Raw genomic sequence first — 14694 nt, forward strand, 5'->3', positions numbered from 1 at the left:
CGGGCATTTCCATCACTGACAGAGCGCGACGACACGGAACCCAAAATAACGAGCACGGAACCCAAAACTAAAGTATAATTTTGGGCTGATCCACCTGTTGTAAAGTATAAATCGCACCACACAAGTCATAGGAAAGGACATGCTTTTTAGGAGGGCACATTCGGAAACTTTACGCAAGCTTTCGGAAACTTTACGCAATCCTTCTCCTAAAGCCGCGCTCTCACGCACTGCGCACAAACTTGACGCACTACTCATTAACTTATATAAGGGCGGACGTATGCAAACCAGTTCCTTCAGCATGCTGAAGGAACTTTGGCCGACTTCTTGCGTCCGCCTGTTTGGAAGACTGGGTATGCGTTCTTGCAGGCAGGAGTTTCTCCCAGGCCAATTTTCGGGCGCCCGATGCGGTTTCGCAGACTATCAAGTCTCGAAGCCGTTGATTTCGGACTACTGATGCTGTACTTTTTTTCGCACAAACCCACGGCATTGTACTGATTTATGGATGTTCCTTCTTCAGTATAGAGCGTCCTTCAATCAAGGAGATAATTCGTTTGATGCGGCGCTGGCCCTGACCAGACCCGCGTATCGTAGAGTGCGGCTTCCCTCCATGCTGCCGAGCCGCTCCCGCGCGCCGTCTCGAGAGGCGCACGCCGTGGCCGTGTCCCCCGTGGTCACGTCGGCGTCGCCCGTGCAGCCGCAGCCGCTGCACCTGACCCCACGACACCGGCAAGGCCAGACCCAGACACTGACCCAGACCCTGACCCAGACCCAGACCGTGACCCGACCGCAGCCCCGCTCCGCGCCCGGGCGCCGCCACGTCGTGGCCTGGGTGCCCGACAGCCTGGCCGAGCGCTGCTACAGCTGCCGCGCCGCGTTCTCGCTCATGCTGCGGCGCCACCACTGCCGGCGCTGCGGGAACGTGTTCTGCGACGCCTGCTCCTCGGCGCGCATGCCGCTGGTCAACTCTGGCTTCTTCGCGCCCGTGCGCGTGTGCGCCAAGTGCTCGGTGGCGGCCAAGAAGGCGCACGCCAAGATGGTGCACGACCGCCAGAGGGCCAGGAGCTCCCAGCCCCCCAGGAGACACAGCGACTCGGCGGACAGAGCCGAGTCGGGCAGAGCAGGAGGACCCTTCTGCTTTCCCTCCGGTGACCCAGGCAGAGACCGGCACCATTCCCACGAGAGCAGGGTCAGATCCGCCGCGGATTCAGGCTACTACCGACCCTCGACCTTCAGAAATTCCATGACCGCCGTGGACTCGGACTCCAGTCCCGGCAGCGACGTCATGGAGGGAGGCATCATGACGTCCAACGGACGGCGACATGTGCCTGGGTTGACCTCGAGAGGCGCGTCGAGTGAGAGTTACAGCGAGCGGGAGCGCACGGGCAGCGAGGAGACGGACTATGCTGGGGGCCATGGGGGTGGGGACGGATTCTTGCAGACGCTTCCGGGTGAAGCGGTGCTGGTGAGGAACGACAACGTCCGGGTCAGGTTTCTGGACCGGATAGAGCACGCGGGCAGGCTGTACGTGACGAACTATAGACTTGTGTTTAGCCCCGCTCCCGATGGGGTTGTGGACGGGGAGGTCGTCATGGGGAGATTTTCGTTGGAGAGCGCGAATGTGAGGAGGAATGTGCGAGAAGACGAGCTGCCGTATGCCAGCGACCTGCATTCGGAAGCTCTTGTGGCGTATCAAGCTATCCCGCTCGTGACGATTGAACGGGTCAAGCGGAAGGAAATGGTGGAGACGGACACTGGAGTGCTTGAGATTGTTGGGAAGGATTTCCGTCGACTGCACTTTATTTTTGAAGGGCTCGTATCGAAGCAGACGTTTAGTCAATTTGATCGCACCTACGCGCTTGTAAGAATGCATGCACTTGGTGAGCCAGAAGGAAAAGTGGACGAGTTTGCCAAGTTTTCGTTAGAGAGATTTGACGGCGTCAACGGTGCTGTGGACGGCTGGAGGGTTTATGATGCAGAGGCTGAGTTCCAGCGCATGGGGTTACTGTCGTCCACGAATCGATGGCGACTGAGTTACATCAATGACCAGTACGAATTGTGCCCGACATACCCATCAATATTGGCCGTTCCAGCTTCAGTATCTGACAGCGTGTTGACGGTGGCTTCCAAATTTCGATCCAAAGGTCGTATTCCAGTACTCTCGTGGCGCGATCGCCATACAGGTGCTGTGATCTGCCGAAGCAGTCAGCCGCTAGTTGGTCTCGGGCAAAAGCAGTGCGACAAAGACGTATTCCTCATCCAGGCTATCGCAGCGACTAATCCGTCGTCAACAAAGCTCGTGATCATCGATGCGCGACCCTGGAAGAATGCTGTAGCGCAAAAGACAGTTGGTCGGGCAGGATACGAACTTACGGAGCACTATGAAACTCGCCATGCGACAGCTTCATTAAAGTATGCTGACATGGTGACATCAGAACAGAATGCAGCAGCGGCCGCGGCCATATCTGCTGGCTTCATGGCAACACCTATGGCAGGAGGCGCGGCTGAAGCCTCTATCAATGGAGACTCGCAATCAATTAATGAATCCAGTGGTTGGAGCGACAGTGATGAGCGCCGACAGATTCTGGAGTCGATGGAGGCGTCACTGGTGTTGACCGAGTGCAAATTGATCTTCATGGGCATCGAGAATATTCACGCAATGCGCAAATGCTATCACAAACTCATGGACCTGTGTACCACGAAGCAGAACAACGACAAGTGGTTAGACCAGTTGGCTTCGACTCACTGGATGGACCACATATCTCGTATACTGGACTCGGCCGTGGAAATTGTCCGCATTGTTAAGGAGCAGAAGTCCAGTGTCCTAATTCATTGCAGTGACGGATGGGACCGTACAGCTCAGCTTACAGCCCTAACAGAATTGCTGATCGATCCATATTATCGAACCGTGCAAGGCTTTCAGGTAAACTCTCACAAACTCATGCCGGACTTTGGTATTGTTGCTAACTGTTTTTTTGCATGTTCAGGTGCTGATTGAAAAGGAGTGGTGCAGTTTTGGTCATAAATTTCGGGATCGAACGGGGCATGGAGCTAGCAACAACTCCAACGAAACGTCGCCAGTTTTTCTGCAGTGGATCGATTGCGTGTGGCAAGTGCTTGTCCAGTCCCCCAGTGCGTTTGAGTTCAATGAGCGTTACCTCATTCTCATCCTGGATCACTTGTACTCGTGCCGTTTTGGGACATTCCTCTATGACTCTGAACGCGAGCGCGTCGAGCAGGAGTCGCTCCATCCAACACAATCGCTGTGGTCATATCTCAGCACAGTGGATCGCTCAGTTGTGCTGAACCCGTTTTACCAACCACATAATGCCCCCCGTATGAAGTGGAAAGCGAGCGTGACTGCTACTCGCCAGTGTTTTGAGAGGAAGTTGGGGAGCGTATACGCGGAATCCCCTCGACCAGTGCCTCACATGACCCACGAAGACTGCGACGTGCATTCTCTAACGAATGGGTATCAAGATTATAGAATGAGTAGATGCGTATTTGGATCATCAGAGGGATCGTCTTCAGCATGTTCGACGCCCACCTCAATGGCGTTTGGAAGTACTGTTGCAGTGGCTTCCTCTCCATCGCACTCAAGAACCGAAGCGACGGATGCGCAGGTGAATGCAGCCTTAGAATCTACCCACATTCAGCTTTCGCGTGAACTGGTACATATTCGTAGTGACGGCAACGGTTCACCATGTGATGACAGTGACATGGGTAGCTGGGATGGCGAAAGTGATACCGACGTGATGTTTCTTCAACCATCATGCTACCACAAAGTTATCCGCGATTTGGATGCAGGTTTTTCGTTTCCGCAACCCTTGGAGGCGTCGGCGTTGTCAAGATTTCCTTCGTCTCCACCCGTTGCCCCACGTTCTCGGTCGTTCTACTTTGGTCGGAACGCTGAAGATGGCGGAGCTATTGTAAAGCCGCCGACACCGAAGTCCCGTTCGTCTCTAACTTCGCTGTTCATGCCAGCTGTAGAGCGTGCTCCACTGTCGGATGGCCTATGGAGTACCTCTGATACCGACGCTATTTCTGAGAGCGACGAGGTCGGCCGCTATGGGGCCCTCGCCTCGTGCGAAGATGTGATCGTGCCGTCCTGCTCGATGAAATCGCTCAGATTTTGGGCGCATTACTATCTGCGGTGGGATCCTACTAGCCACTTCGATCGAGATGCAAGCGTAGAGATTGAAACTGTGCATCTCGAGTTGCTCATGCGGTTAGAGGCATTGACAAAGCGCGTCGATACGCGTCGTGAAGATGAAACAATGAAATGGGAGCGCAAGACCCCGCACGTCTTGTTCGATTTCCAGAACCACCCAGGTGATGTACATTCTTCGAGCAGTGCATCACCGTTGTCGCGGCGCGAGCGAAGGGCAACTTCAGAAGGAAGCACATCGTCTCAGGACTCGATGTTAAGTGCTGCAGATGATGCAACTCTTGCCAAGAAGATCGCGCAATTGAAGGAGCGAAAGCGTCGAGATCTCGAGGAAGTGGAGGCCAAGTTCCAAGAGCAGCTCGCTCAATTGCTACAAGCGACTGTGATAGACGAAGAAAAATATCGGGAGAATCAGCCCTAAAGGTAGAGGGAGATGACATGTATTTAAGTGGAGGGTGATGATGAATAAAGTAGAGAACCCTTCACGGGCTGAAAAAGTTGTGTTGTTCGAGGGTTCAACTCTATAGTGCCGTCGCGACAGTTATGCGAACAAAGCACCGAGCCGAGTTACACGTACAAGTCCGCCTTGGCCATAGAAAAGCGGGTCAATTGAATTGTATTGCTTTCACTGAACGACACATTCCTCTCCGCCAAACAGTTGATTCGCCTTAGCTTGCTTTCGCGCAGCCGCTGCCTCCTTCTCATCGAGCTGCTGGCGAAGAGAGGCAACAAGGGTCTTCTTTTCGTCTAATTTTCCTTGGAGTGCATTCAGCTCATCCTCTTGTTCGGTTTTCATCGTACGGATATCCTAAGGTAAACGAGGCAGAAGACATTAGATTCTCGAAACCTCAGCACAATTAAAAAAAAAAAAGCCTTACCCGAATTGCGCCCTCCTTCAGTTCTTCCTGCTCGTCCTGATGTTGAAGAGTCAACTGAGAGATTTCTTCCTGGTTCTGCTTGTCTATGCGGAAGAGCTCTGCAATCTGGTCGGTATCTTGCTTGCCAAGCTGCCGCTCCAACTCGAGAACCTTTTGAAGAAACTGCTGCTGGCCTTGCAGTAATCCCTTTTCCTCGTTGTGGAAGTTGCGCTCACTCTCCAACAACTGACGCTGTGCTTCTTGGCGCTCGCTCTCTCGGCGAGCTTCAGCATCACGAACGTCAGCCTCCAACCGTTTCCGTTCATCCTTTGCTTCTTGAATTTGGTGTTCTAGACGGTCAAGAGCCTCTTTATGAAGACCACTCAACCGCTCAACTTGCAGGTTTGTTCGCTCAAGTTCTGCTTGCTTGCTCTGAATCTCGTCCTGTAGTGTGCTCCGTTCACTCGTGATGCGTTCATTGATCGATAACACAGCTCTCTCGTACGAATCTTTCTGTTGAGTTAACATATCTTGTGCTGCACGGACTTTTGCTTCAACTGACCGTAAGTGCTGTTGTGTAGTAGCAATATCCATCATCAGCTTGGACTCATTCGCCCGGAAAAACCTTTTCACAATCGTGCCCCACTCGAAGACACCCGCTACCATCTTGTCTGTCAAAAAGCTATTGAGTACCAAGCTCTTGCAGGGCCCCAACGCTCGCACGTTATATTGCCCCACAACCGATTCTAGCAAGTCTCGAGAGGCTGTAAGCTTATCTTGCAAATATTGGGCTCCATTTCCAAAGGCTGATGCAAGATCGTCAATGATATCGTCTTCTGGCTGGTATAACTCCAGAAGTAGCTCCCTATTGTAGGTTGTCGAGGCTGCATCATTGTCTGTATACTTGGTCTGCAGAATTTCAAGAGCGTACTCGGAAAGCTGGAGAAAATACGATTCGATGGACGAGTATGTCGCAATGTCTTCTTGTGCGAGCTCTTTTTCTGCAGCTTCGCGCGCTGCTTCGTATGCAGCTAGCAACTCAGCATCTTCAACTGGACGTGTATGCATTGCTTGATTGACCATCACCGGGCCTGCTCATGGAATCGATCTTAGTTTATACGCCCTCGACACCACGGTAGAGTTTACAAGTACGTACCGTGCTTTTCGGCAATTGCATCATCCATAGCTGTCTGAAAAACCTGCTTCGCCGATTCCAGCGCCTGGTCACACTGAGATTCCAAAACCCGATCCCACACCGACGTAATAACGGGACTGGATCCACTGTTGAAAGCTGCGACATAATTCTCCGTCAGCGAGACCAGCATCGCGCCATTCAGCACCTTGCCCATCATCGTCTTCGGTTTTAGCAACGCCGCCAACTTATTCTTCAGCACGTCCATCTGCTCCTGGAACTCCGGTCTCAACGACTCGTACGGCTGTCTGATCAGCTCCCTCAGCAGCGCCTCGTCACTGAGTGGGCGCACCATCGTCACGCAGTCTCTCGACGGGAAGAAGGTGGACAGCAACGATCGGATCCTGTTCTTCTGCACCACCTCGTCCGTCAGCGGAGGCTGCTGCTTGAGGGCGCTTTCGAAGTAGTCTCTGGACGTCACCTTCTTGCCGTCTTCCTGCAGCTGCAGCGTGAAGTCTCTCACGACCCAGAGGAAGTCCGGGAAGAACACTGACAGGTCACTGCCGTCGTCCGTCTCCTCGTCGGCGTGGGCCTTGGCTTGGATGTACTTGGTCAGGTTCACCACCAGCGACAGGTCTTCGATGGCGCTGGCGTCGATGACTCCTCTGCTGTTGTAGATGAACATGGAGGAGAGCAGCAAGGCCAGGGCGAAGATCCTCGTGTCCTGCGTCTGGGACCGCTGGGTGGAGCCCAGCCCCTCCGTGTCCATGAACACGACGGTGGTGTCTTTACTAAGGTGCTTAAAGGCCGGGTGGCGGCTCTGACTGGCTACGGGCTGGCCCCAGATCCAAATGCCCTTGGTGCAGGCGTTGACGGTGGCCCCCACGTCGAACATCTCGCTCTCCTGCGCGCGGCCCAGCAGCAAGTTGAGAAGGTACGACTTGCCCGTGCGGTAGAGGCCCGCGATGGCCACGACGGCGATGTCGCCGCGGATCTGCCCCAGGTACTCGACGGCTTCCGGCGCGATGTCGAAGCCGCCGTCGTCGCTGAGCGTCACGAAGGGCAGCGGCGCCGCCGGCGGCGGAGGCGCGGACGCCATGAGTGCGGAACTGATTTGGCCAAAGGAAAGGAAAGGTAGGAGTGATGGTCGCTGATTGGCATGATGGATAGCAGTTCGTCAACTATTGCATAAGATGGGTGTATGAAAGTAAAGGGTGTAGGTATGCTGTTGGGTAAAGATAAGATGAAGTCATGTCGGTGGTCGACATCAACTTCACGATTGGTGATTCATTCAACAGGAGCTCGTTCACAGGATGCTTGAGCTTTCGGGTCCGTCTTCACCACCGTTAAAGACATCGGCCATGTTTTGTGAGCTTGATACTGGAGATGCCCTTTCGTTTGGACTCGTCTTTGGGGCGAGCACAGGCACTCTTACGTCGACACTTAGCCATACAGGTACAGCTGTTACCCCTCTCCACTGATCCCTCCCAGCTAAGGTGCCATTGGCAATGTACGAGCGGATGCCCCCTTCCTTCGGCATCGTCGGCGAGTTTCGTGAGATCGATCACCGGTCGGTTCGCGGAAGCCGATCCCTCTATAATAGTCTCCATATTTTCGAGGGAGGATTCGAGCTGTGTTCTGGAGGTATCTGCAACAAGGTGCAAGATATTCGAGGCAGAAATTTACGCGAGCAACACGAGCCGTAAGGCACATGCAACGAACCCAAATGAGAAGATTCAGCAACAAAGCTCGAAAGACAGACAGGCATCAAGGATTTTCGTTGCACAGGTTCCCAAACTTGGTATATTTGCTAATATTCTTTTCGGTAGTATTTCGAGAACCTTCCCAACCGCATATCAATAATGGTATGTCGCCACTTTTCATCCATCATCGCCGGAAGATGTTGCGCGTCGTGCGCGGTCCTCATCCGCTCGCGGCCCCCGCTCGTCGGTCCCGCGATGTTCTGCTGCGGTCGTCGCACGCAAACACGCTCACAGCTCGTGGCAATGAGCTACGCGTGTTGGCGCGCCAGCAGCAGCACAAGACGCTGCTGCTCGGCCGCGGGAGTCGTCATGACCGGGCTCTGACCGCCAGCATGGGGCTCGTGTCGGGCGGAATTGTAGCCACTTCGCTGCTGCAGAAGCGAGAAGAGAGCGGGGATTTCAAGGGGCCCATCAGGAATTTGTATGGAGACACGGAGGACTTATTCTACCGTGGCAATGGACGGCAATTCGATAATCCGGTTGGTGCATTTTGGAGATGTTTTGGCTGTTATGGAACTCGTTTTAATGATTTATGGCGGTGTTGCAGTGGTTTGAAGATAACAACAAGAAGGCGGTGGCATCCATCATTGTAGCCAACACTGTGGTCTTCGGACTGTGGCGCGTGTCGTTCCGGAACGCTAGGTTGCACCAGTTCATGTGGAGGCACTTTGCCAGCTCGTACGACGCAGTGGTGTACGGCAAGCGGTTCCACACGCTTCTGACGTCAGCCTTCAGCCACATCACGTTCCCGCACTTTGGCATCAACATGTTCATGTTGTGGGAGTTCGGACCGCATGTGCTGTCTCCGAGCAACAACAACTCGGGGGCGTGGTACAGTCGCGCGGTGGCGAATTCGAGGTTCGCCGGGTTTGTGAGAGACAACTACAACAGCTTCAGCCGTAGACCGGAGCTCCTGTCCATCGAGAAGTTCATGACGCTGTACTTCACTTCGGCTATGACTTCGTCGGCGCTCAGTGCATTGGTCTCGAAGTTCCGAGGAAACGGAGGAGGTGAGGCTGCTTTACGAATTGCAAGGTGGAATTGGGGCTTTAGCTAAATATTGGTGTGTACAGTGTTTTCTATCGGTGCTAGTGGCGCGGTGTCAGCTGTCTTCACGGTGTCATGCCTCCTCTTCCCTGATCAGCGAGTACGTTCACTTCTGGAATTAATTCCTTTGAGCTGCAGTAGCATACTGACAGCTGTGCTTATTTACTCTACGCTATGCGCAGCTTCTGCTTTACGGAATCTTCGACATGACGTCAGCGCAAATGCTGCAGCTGTACACGGCGCTCAACCTCGTAGGCGCAGCATTCCAGCGCAACCTGCGTGTTGACTGCGTGGGCCACCTAGGTGGCCAGAGCGCCGGCTTCGCCTTTCACCAAGCTCCATCCAGCATCTAGACCCCCTAGCAAGAGCTTCAGCGCAATCAATATCATTACCCGCTGAGAACCCAGAACGCAGCGCAACGCAGATCTCCGTCCTTTGTGCTCATCTTTATTTGCGTCGGTGTTATTACTGTAGCCGCACGAATGCCTGCCTCGCTGTTTGTCACCACAGCATCGCATCAACAATGACACTCTACTCTCCCAGCTCTAGCCAGCGCCGCGCAAACCATCCAAAACAAAGCTGTCGGTCGCACTTATTCCGCCTGCTCCAGGTAGTCCTTCACCTCCGCGGGCGTGAGCACGTGGAACTTCTTGTCCTCCTTGATGATGCCCACCTCGATGTTCGTCTCGTCCATCTCGCCCTCGAAGCCCTCGCGCAGCGTCAGCAGCGCCGTGTGGATGGCGTCTTCGATCTCCAAGTCGTCGTTGTAACGCTGCCAAACACCCAAAAAAATCAGCCATTCACCCACTCCTTTTCCACCCACAACCACTGCACACGCACCCGCTCGAGGAACGTCTTGGCGCTGACCGAGTCCTTGCCGATGGCCGTGGCCTTCCAGCCGAAGTACGCGCCCGACGGGTCGATCTGATACAGCTGCGGGCCGTCGTCGTCGTAGCCCGCGTACAGGATGGACACGCCGAAGGGGCGCACGCCGCCCGACTGCGTGAACTCCTGCATGACGGCCGCGATCTCGCGCACCAGGATGCTGGCGGGCGCGTGCTCCTTGTACTTCTGGAAGTAGGTCTGCGCCTTCTTGCGCGCCTTGCGCACCAGCACGCGGTAGTCGGGGCCCAGGCCGCTGTACACGATGCCGGCGGGCTCGGACAGCACCGCGATCTTATTGTACGAGTCCTCGTCCACGAGGATCGTGGGCAGCTTCTTCTCCGTGGCGATCACGACGCCGTTTTTGCCTAAACAGGGGGGAATTGCAGCGTCAGCCTCGATTAGCCGCCTCCAGGCAGCGTTTCACACCTACAGCGGATGCCCAGCGACGTCTTGCCGCCCGTGTTCACGGCGTTGAGCGCGTACTCGATCTGCAGCAGCTTTCCCGACGGGTTGAAGGTCGTCAGACTGAACGAGTACGCAGAGTCCGCCATGGTCGATTGCGCAGTGGATACTGGGCGTGGCGAGCAGAGGAAAGCGTGAGTCAATAGGGCAGACTCCGAGCTATCAAGACCGCCAACTGCGACGCTTGTAGAGCCTCTGCAGGCCGAGATACACGCAGCGCAAGTCGGCGCCTTGAAGCGCGATCTTACCTTGGTCGAAATCCTTCTCCTCTTGGTCTGAAGGGGGAGATCGAGCTGGCGGATCGCGTGTACCGGTAATGTGGTACAACTACCTATGCCCTGAAGTAAGAAACCGTTTCTAACGCAATAGAAACGGAGCTCCTCGACGATGCAACGTCACTTCAGTATTGACAGCTTGAGCCATGGGCGCCGCGCTGGTGCGAGTGCGGGACTATGTCTTCTTCGAGCGGAACCCGCTCGTGCAGGTGCGATCCGACAGCGCCACTCTCAATTGGGGGTGTTCGTAGCACTTCTAAAGCTGTTTCGGCTGCCGCTAGATCATCTACTTCGTCGCCATGGGCTCGTGCTACTATCTGTACCTGCGCGAGGCGCACCCGCTCATGCCGAACGACTACGTCGCCTGGTACCACAAGTACGAGGCTCAATAAGCAGTGGCAGCGGTGGATATACAGGGGCTGACGGGGTATTGCTGCTGACAGGTGGCTGCCCTCGCTGCTGTTCGTGGCGGCGGTCGCGTTGTACCTCGTCATGTGCACGAGCGACCCAGGCGTGATCCGACGTGACAACATCCACGAGTTCGCGCAGTATGTGAACCATCCGGTGCTGTACCCGGAGGGGAAGTACTGCCGCACCTGCAAGACGCTAAAGTGAGTGGGGTTTCTAGTTGAAGAGAGAGGGGAGGGAGTTGAGAATCTCACGCGGGGTTATGCAGGCTGCCGCGCTCCAAGCATTGCCGGATGTGCAACCACTGCGTCGGCAGATTCGACCACCAGTAAGTACTATCCTGCTGGGTGCTCTTAGCTTGAGAATTGGCCTGGTTCTTATATTTATGTATTGTTGTTTTGCTGCAGTTGCAGTGCGTTTCTGAGCTTACCTATGAGTTGTTTGTATCGAAACTTACGTGATGTGAAGTCTGGTTCAATGGCTGCGTCGGGGAGAAGAACTACAAGTACTTCCTCGCGTACCTGCTGGTAAGATCTTCGACTAGAGCTTCTTCTCGTGGCATGAGTATCGTATCTGATCGCGATATATTTTTGCTATTTCAGGTTCAGCTGGCTGTTTCAGTTGAAGGCTTTATCGTCACCAGCGGTGCATTCCTTGTCCAGGTACACTGTTTGCTATTCAAAAGAATGATAACTGTGGGAGTTCTGATCGTGTGGGGTGTGGTGGTCACAATGGTCACCATGTAGGCTGACAACATTTTCCACGATCGCGGCTTGACCATCAATGATGTCGATCGAACTGAGGTCGCTAAGATCATGCAGTCGCTGGTTGCGGTGCGTGTTAAATTATTGGGTCGATCGTTCTTGCCGAATGAGTCTAATGATGATGTCGCTACAGAACAACCAAGCGCTGGGCTTCGTCACTGCTATGTGCCTCATGACCAGTATTATCGTCTGGGTCTTCGTCATGATGCAGCTGAAGCGCATCGCTCAGAACGAGACGGCAAACGAATCTTTCAAGCGTGAAGATCTGCGCGAGGAAGCCGAGCTCGACGGCGAAACATCAGGCCGTCGAATGTTCCGCTTCCTCTTCAGGCGGTTGCAATTTAGGAAGCGACCAAAACTGTCCGTGCCACGCCGCGAGCAGAAGAAGACGCTGGACGCGTCCTGGGGTGGACTGTTCTCTCCAGACTCCATCATGAACACCGAGGAGAGCTTCTCCGTCGAAGACGTCGACTTCAATCCGTACAAGCTCGGCTCCTTCAAGGAGAATCTACTCGACGCCTTGCACCTCCGTCACAGCAGTGACAGCAAACAGAAGACAAACTGAATCGGGCATTTCGTTCTTCAAGGACAACGGCCAGCAAATTCAGCGCGCGGGATAGCAATAGAGAATGACGGAATAAATTTGTGCAAGCAACAGTCGAGAGCTCGAAGAGGAGGCGTCGTGGCCAACTGTGACGGGGCATCTACAAGCACCATGCCATCCTCTTTCGCGCCTTCGCCCCTGCAATAGGCTGGTGGGTTATCTGTTGTACGATCTAAAGAGACACTGCGGAGTTGCTGTTCCTGGCGGATTCGCCGAGCCCAGAGAGCGCCTTGTTCATGCTGATCGTCGCCTGGACGGAATGGACGGCCGCTTTGAATTTCTTGCGCGCGTGGAAGCGCCGCAGCTCGGTCAATGCGCTGGTCAGCGGCACGGTGGCCACATCCGTTCCGGTGATCCACTTGTGCTGCAGCAGCTCGCCGGCCGAGGCTCGGTCCTTGGGGTTCACCACGAGCATCTTGGAGATGAACTCCTTGGCGTCCGTCGACACGTTGTCCCAGTACGGCGAGTCGTAGTAGTACTTGCCCTTGCGGATCTTCTTGAACAGGAGGGGCTGCGAGTCGTCATGGAACGGCGGGTACCCTGCCAGCAAGATGTACGTAATGACTCCGATGCTCCAGATATCCACTGGCTTGCCGTACGACGCGCCCTCCAAGATCTCCGGGGCGACATACCCGGGCGTGCCGCAGGTCGTGACGAGCCCGGAGTCGTCCTTGGTCACCGTCTTGGCGAAGCCGAAGTCGGCGAGCTTGATGCTGGCGTCGTCGTCCGCCGACATGAGCAGCAGGTTCTCGGGCTTGAGGTCTCGGTGCACCACGTTCTGGTCGTGGCAGTACTTGATGGCGTCGATGAGGATCTTGACGAGGTCGCGCGCCTCCTTCTCCGTGTAGAAGGTCTTCTCCACGATGCGGTCGAAGAGCTCTCCGCCGCCCACGAACTCGGTGACGAGGTAGTAGTAGTCGGGCTCGACGAAGAACTCCTCGAGCGTCATGATGTGCGGGTGCTTCATCTGCTGCAGGATGGACACCTCGAACTGGATGGCCTCGTCGTCCTCGTCGGACAGCTCGGCGCGCTTGATGCACTTGATGGCGAACTTCTGCTTGCTCTTCTTGTGCACGCTCTCGCGCACCACCGAGTACGAGCCGGAGCCGATGACCTTGCCCAGCGTGTACGAGTCCGTCACCTTGCCGCGGCCCTTCTGGCCCGTGGGCGTGGAGGTCGCGGCGGCGCTGGCGGCTGAGGCGGGGGCGGCGGCTACGGACACGGACACTTCCTCGACGGCGGTGGCGGTGGCGACTGCAAGCTCGCGGCTGCCGTCGCCCTTGGGCGTCGTCAGCGAGTCGTCCTTGCGCCCGAAACACTTGTAGAAGCACTCGAAGCAGCGCATATTGGGCTTGGGTCGGGGCGACGGGTGCGGCTAATGGGGCGCTCGGATGGCCGATGCCGGCAGTGGTGCACTGAGCGAAATAAATCAGATGAAAGGAGGACCCAAGAATTACGGCGCAGTGATGAGGTTAAGCGGCGGATTGGCGCAGGTGGGAAGAAAAAGAGATTGACAAATAAAGGTACTTATATCGGAAGGAGTATGGGATCGTTTTCAGGCTGAGGTGAAGACTGACGAAATAGGGTATTGTGAATACTTGGGATATGTATTCCTATAGTTTGTTCAAGTGATGCAGAGCGCGGATTTATGGGCTCAAGGTGAGAAATAACCGCGGGAATAGCTGCGTACCCACTTGAAAATCCACCACATGAGCGGTCAAAGTGTCTTTGGCCGGTGCCGAACCCCCAGTAATCACCAGACGATCGTCCAGCTGGAGTCCTGCTGCCATGGAGCAATGGCAGCTGCTGAGACTCCCAGTCAACGCACTTGACTTCTGTGGTCCACCAAACTTCAGATGAGGACACAAGTGTCCACCATCGTCCACCACCTGACTGTGTGAGGCGAGTCAAGAGCCTGGACGCAGCCAAGGACTCCGGTTGACTCACTTCAGATGAGCCGGTAAGGGTGTGTTGTTCTGGCCCTCCGGACTCCACGCTGCACGCCTGGTATCGACATCAGAAGCCCATGATCCTCTATTATATTGACCGATCTCTCTTCTTCAGACGGAGCTCCGCACTATTGGGGCCAGCGGCCACAACAATGGCCAGCAGCTCGTTGAAGAGCCTGGTGGGTGTGTGGGACGCGAGCTGTCGGAGCGTGGGAGCGTGCGCAGGCGAGGCGCGCATGGCTTCGCTTTGGGCGCGCTGACGCCTTCAACATGTGCCTCTGCGGCTCTGCTTAGCACTCGGCGCGCCACGCGCGATTCCCCAAGTGCAGGACGGACGGTCAACAGCCACACGGTCTCCACTCGCGAACTTCCAGCGACAGATA

At 55.3% G+C, this 14694-nt stretch overlaps 7 protein-coding genes across 7 annotated transcripts; 4 read left to right on the forward strand and 3 right to left on the reverse strand.

Annotated features, from left to right (window-relative positions):
* Positions 1-607: 607 nt before the first annotated feature.
* On the forward strand, positions 608-4586 carry IUM83_16660 (myotubularin-like protein; the record flags this gene model as incomplete). Its single annotated transcript, XM_067941561.1, has 3 exons — positions 608-2920; positions 2985-3129; positions 3982-4586. 3 exons carry the CDS (start codon positions 608-610, stop codon positions 4584-4586), a joined length of 3063 nt encoding a protein of 1020 aa, XP_067783892.1.
* A 204-nt stretch (positions 4587-4790) lies between these two features.
* Positions 4791-7253, reverse strand: IUM83_16661 (Guanylate-binding protein 7; the record flags this gene model as incomplete). Its single annotated transcript, XM_067941562.1, has 3 exons — positions 4791-4973; positions 5044-6113; positions 6179-7253. The coding sequence occupies 3 exons, from the start codon at positions 7251-7253 to the stop codon at positions 4791-4793; spliced, it is 2328 nt and encodes a 775-aa protein (XP_067783813.1).
* Positions 7254-8054: 801 nt separating this feature from the next.
* Positions 8055-9317, forward strand: IUM83_16662 (putative serine protease family S54; the record flags this gene model as incomplete). Its single annotated transcript, XM_067941563.1, has 4 exons — positions 8055-8396; positions 8465-8927; positions 8991-9064; positions 9147-9317. The coding sequence occupies 4 exons, from the start codon at positions 8055-8057 to the stop codon at positions 9315-9317; spliced, it is 1050 nt and encodes a 349-aa protein (XP_067783814.1).
* Positions 9318-9556: 239 nt separating this feature from the next.
* Positions 9557-10400, reverse strand: IUM83_16663 (proteasome subunit alpha type-2-A; the record flags this gene model as incomplete). The annotated part of the gene is made up of 3 exons (XM_067941564.1): positions 9557-9736; positions 9805-10214; positions 10280-10400. 3 exons carry the CDS (start codon positions 10398-10400, stop codon positions 9557-9559), a joined length of 711 nt encoding a protein of 236 aa, XP_067783893.1.
* Positions 10401-10732: 332 nt separating this feature from the next.
* IUM83_16664 (putative palmitoyltransferase) lies at positions 10733-11771 on the forward strand (the record flags this gene model as incomplete). Its single annotated transcript, XM_067941565.1, has 7 exons — positions 10733-10795; positions 10868-10962; positions 11030-11197; positions 11263-11322; positions 11402-11521; positions 11597-11656; positions 11741-11771. 7 exons carry the CDS (start codon positions 10733-10735, stop codon positions 11769-11771), a joined length of 597 nt encoding a protein of 198 aa, XP_067783856.1.
* Positions 11772-11809: 38 nt separating this feature from the next.
* Positions 11810-12323, forward strand: IUM83_16665 (putative palmitoyltransferase; the record flags this gene model as incomplete). The annotated part of the gene is made up of 2 exons (XM_067941566.1): positions 11810-11827; positions 11892-12323. 2 exons carry the CDS (start codon positions 11810-11812, stop codon positions 12321-12323), a joined length of 450 nt encoding a protein of 149 aa, XP_067783882.1.
* Positions 12324-12534: 211 nt separating this feature from the next.
* Positions 12535-13707, reverse strand: IUM83_16666 (CAMK/CAMK1 protein kinase; the record flags this gene model as incomplete). Its single annotated transcript, XM_067941567.1, has 1 exon — positions 12535-13707. One exon carries the CDS (start codon positions 13705-13707, stop codon positions 12535-12537), a length of 1173 nt encoding a protein of 390 aa, XP_067783812.1.
* Positions 13708-14694: the final 987 nt, after the last annotated feature.

This window comes from Phytophthora cinnamomi (assembly GCF_018691715.1).
Source record: "Phytophthora cinnamomi strain GKB4 chromosome Unknown Contig95, whole genome shotgun sequence".
NCBI classification, from domain to species: Eukaryota; Oomycota; class Peronosporomycetes; order Peronosporales; family Peronosporaceae; genus Phytophthora; species Phytophthora cinnamomi.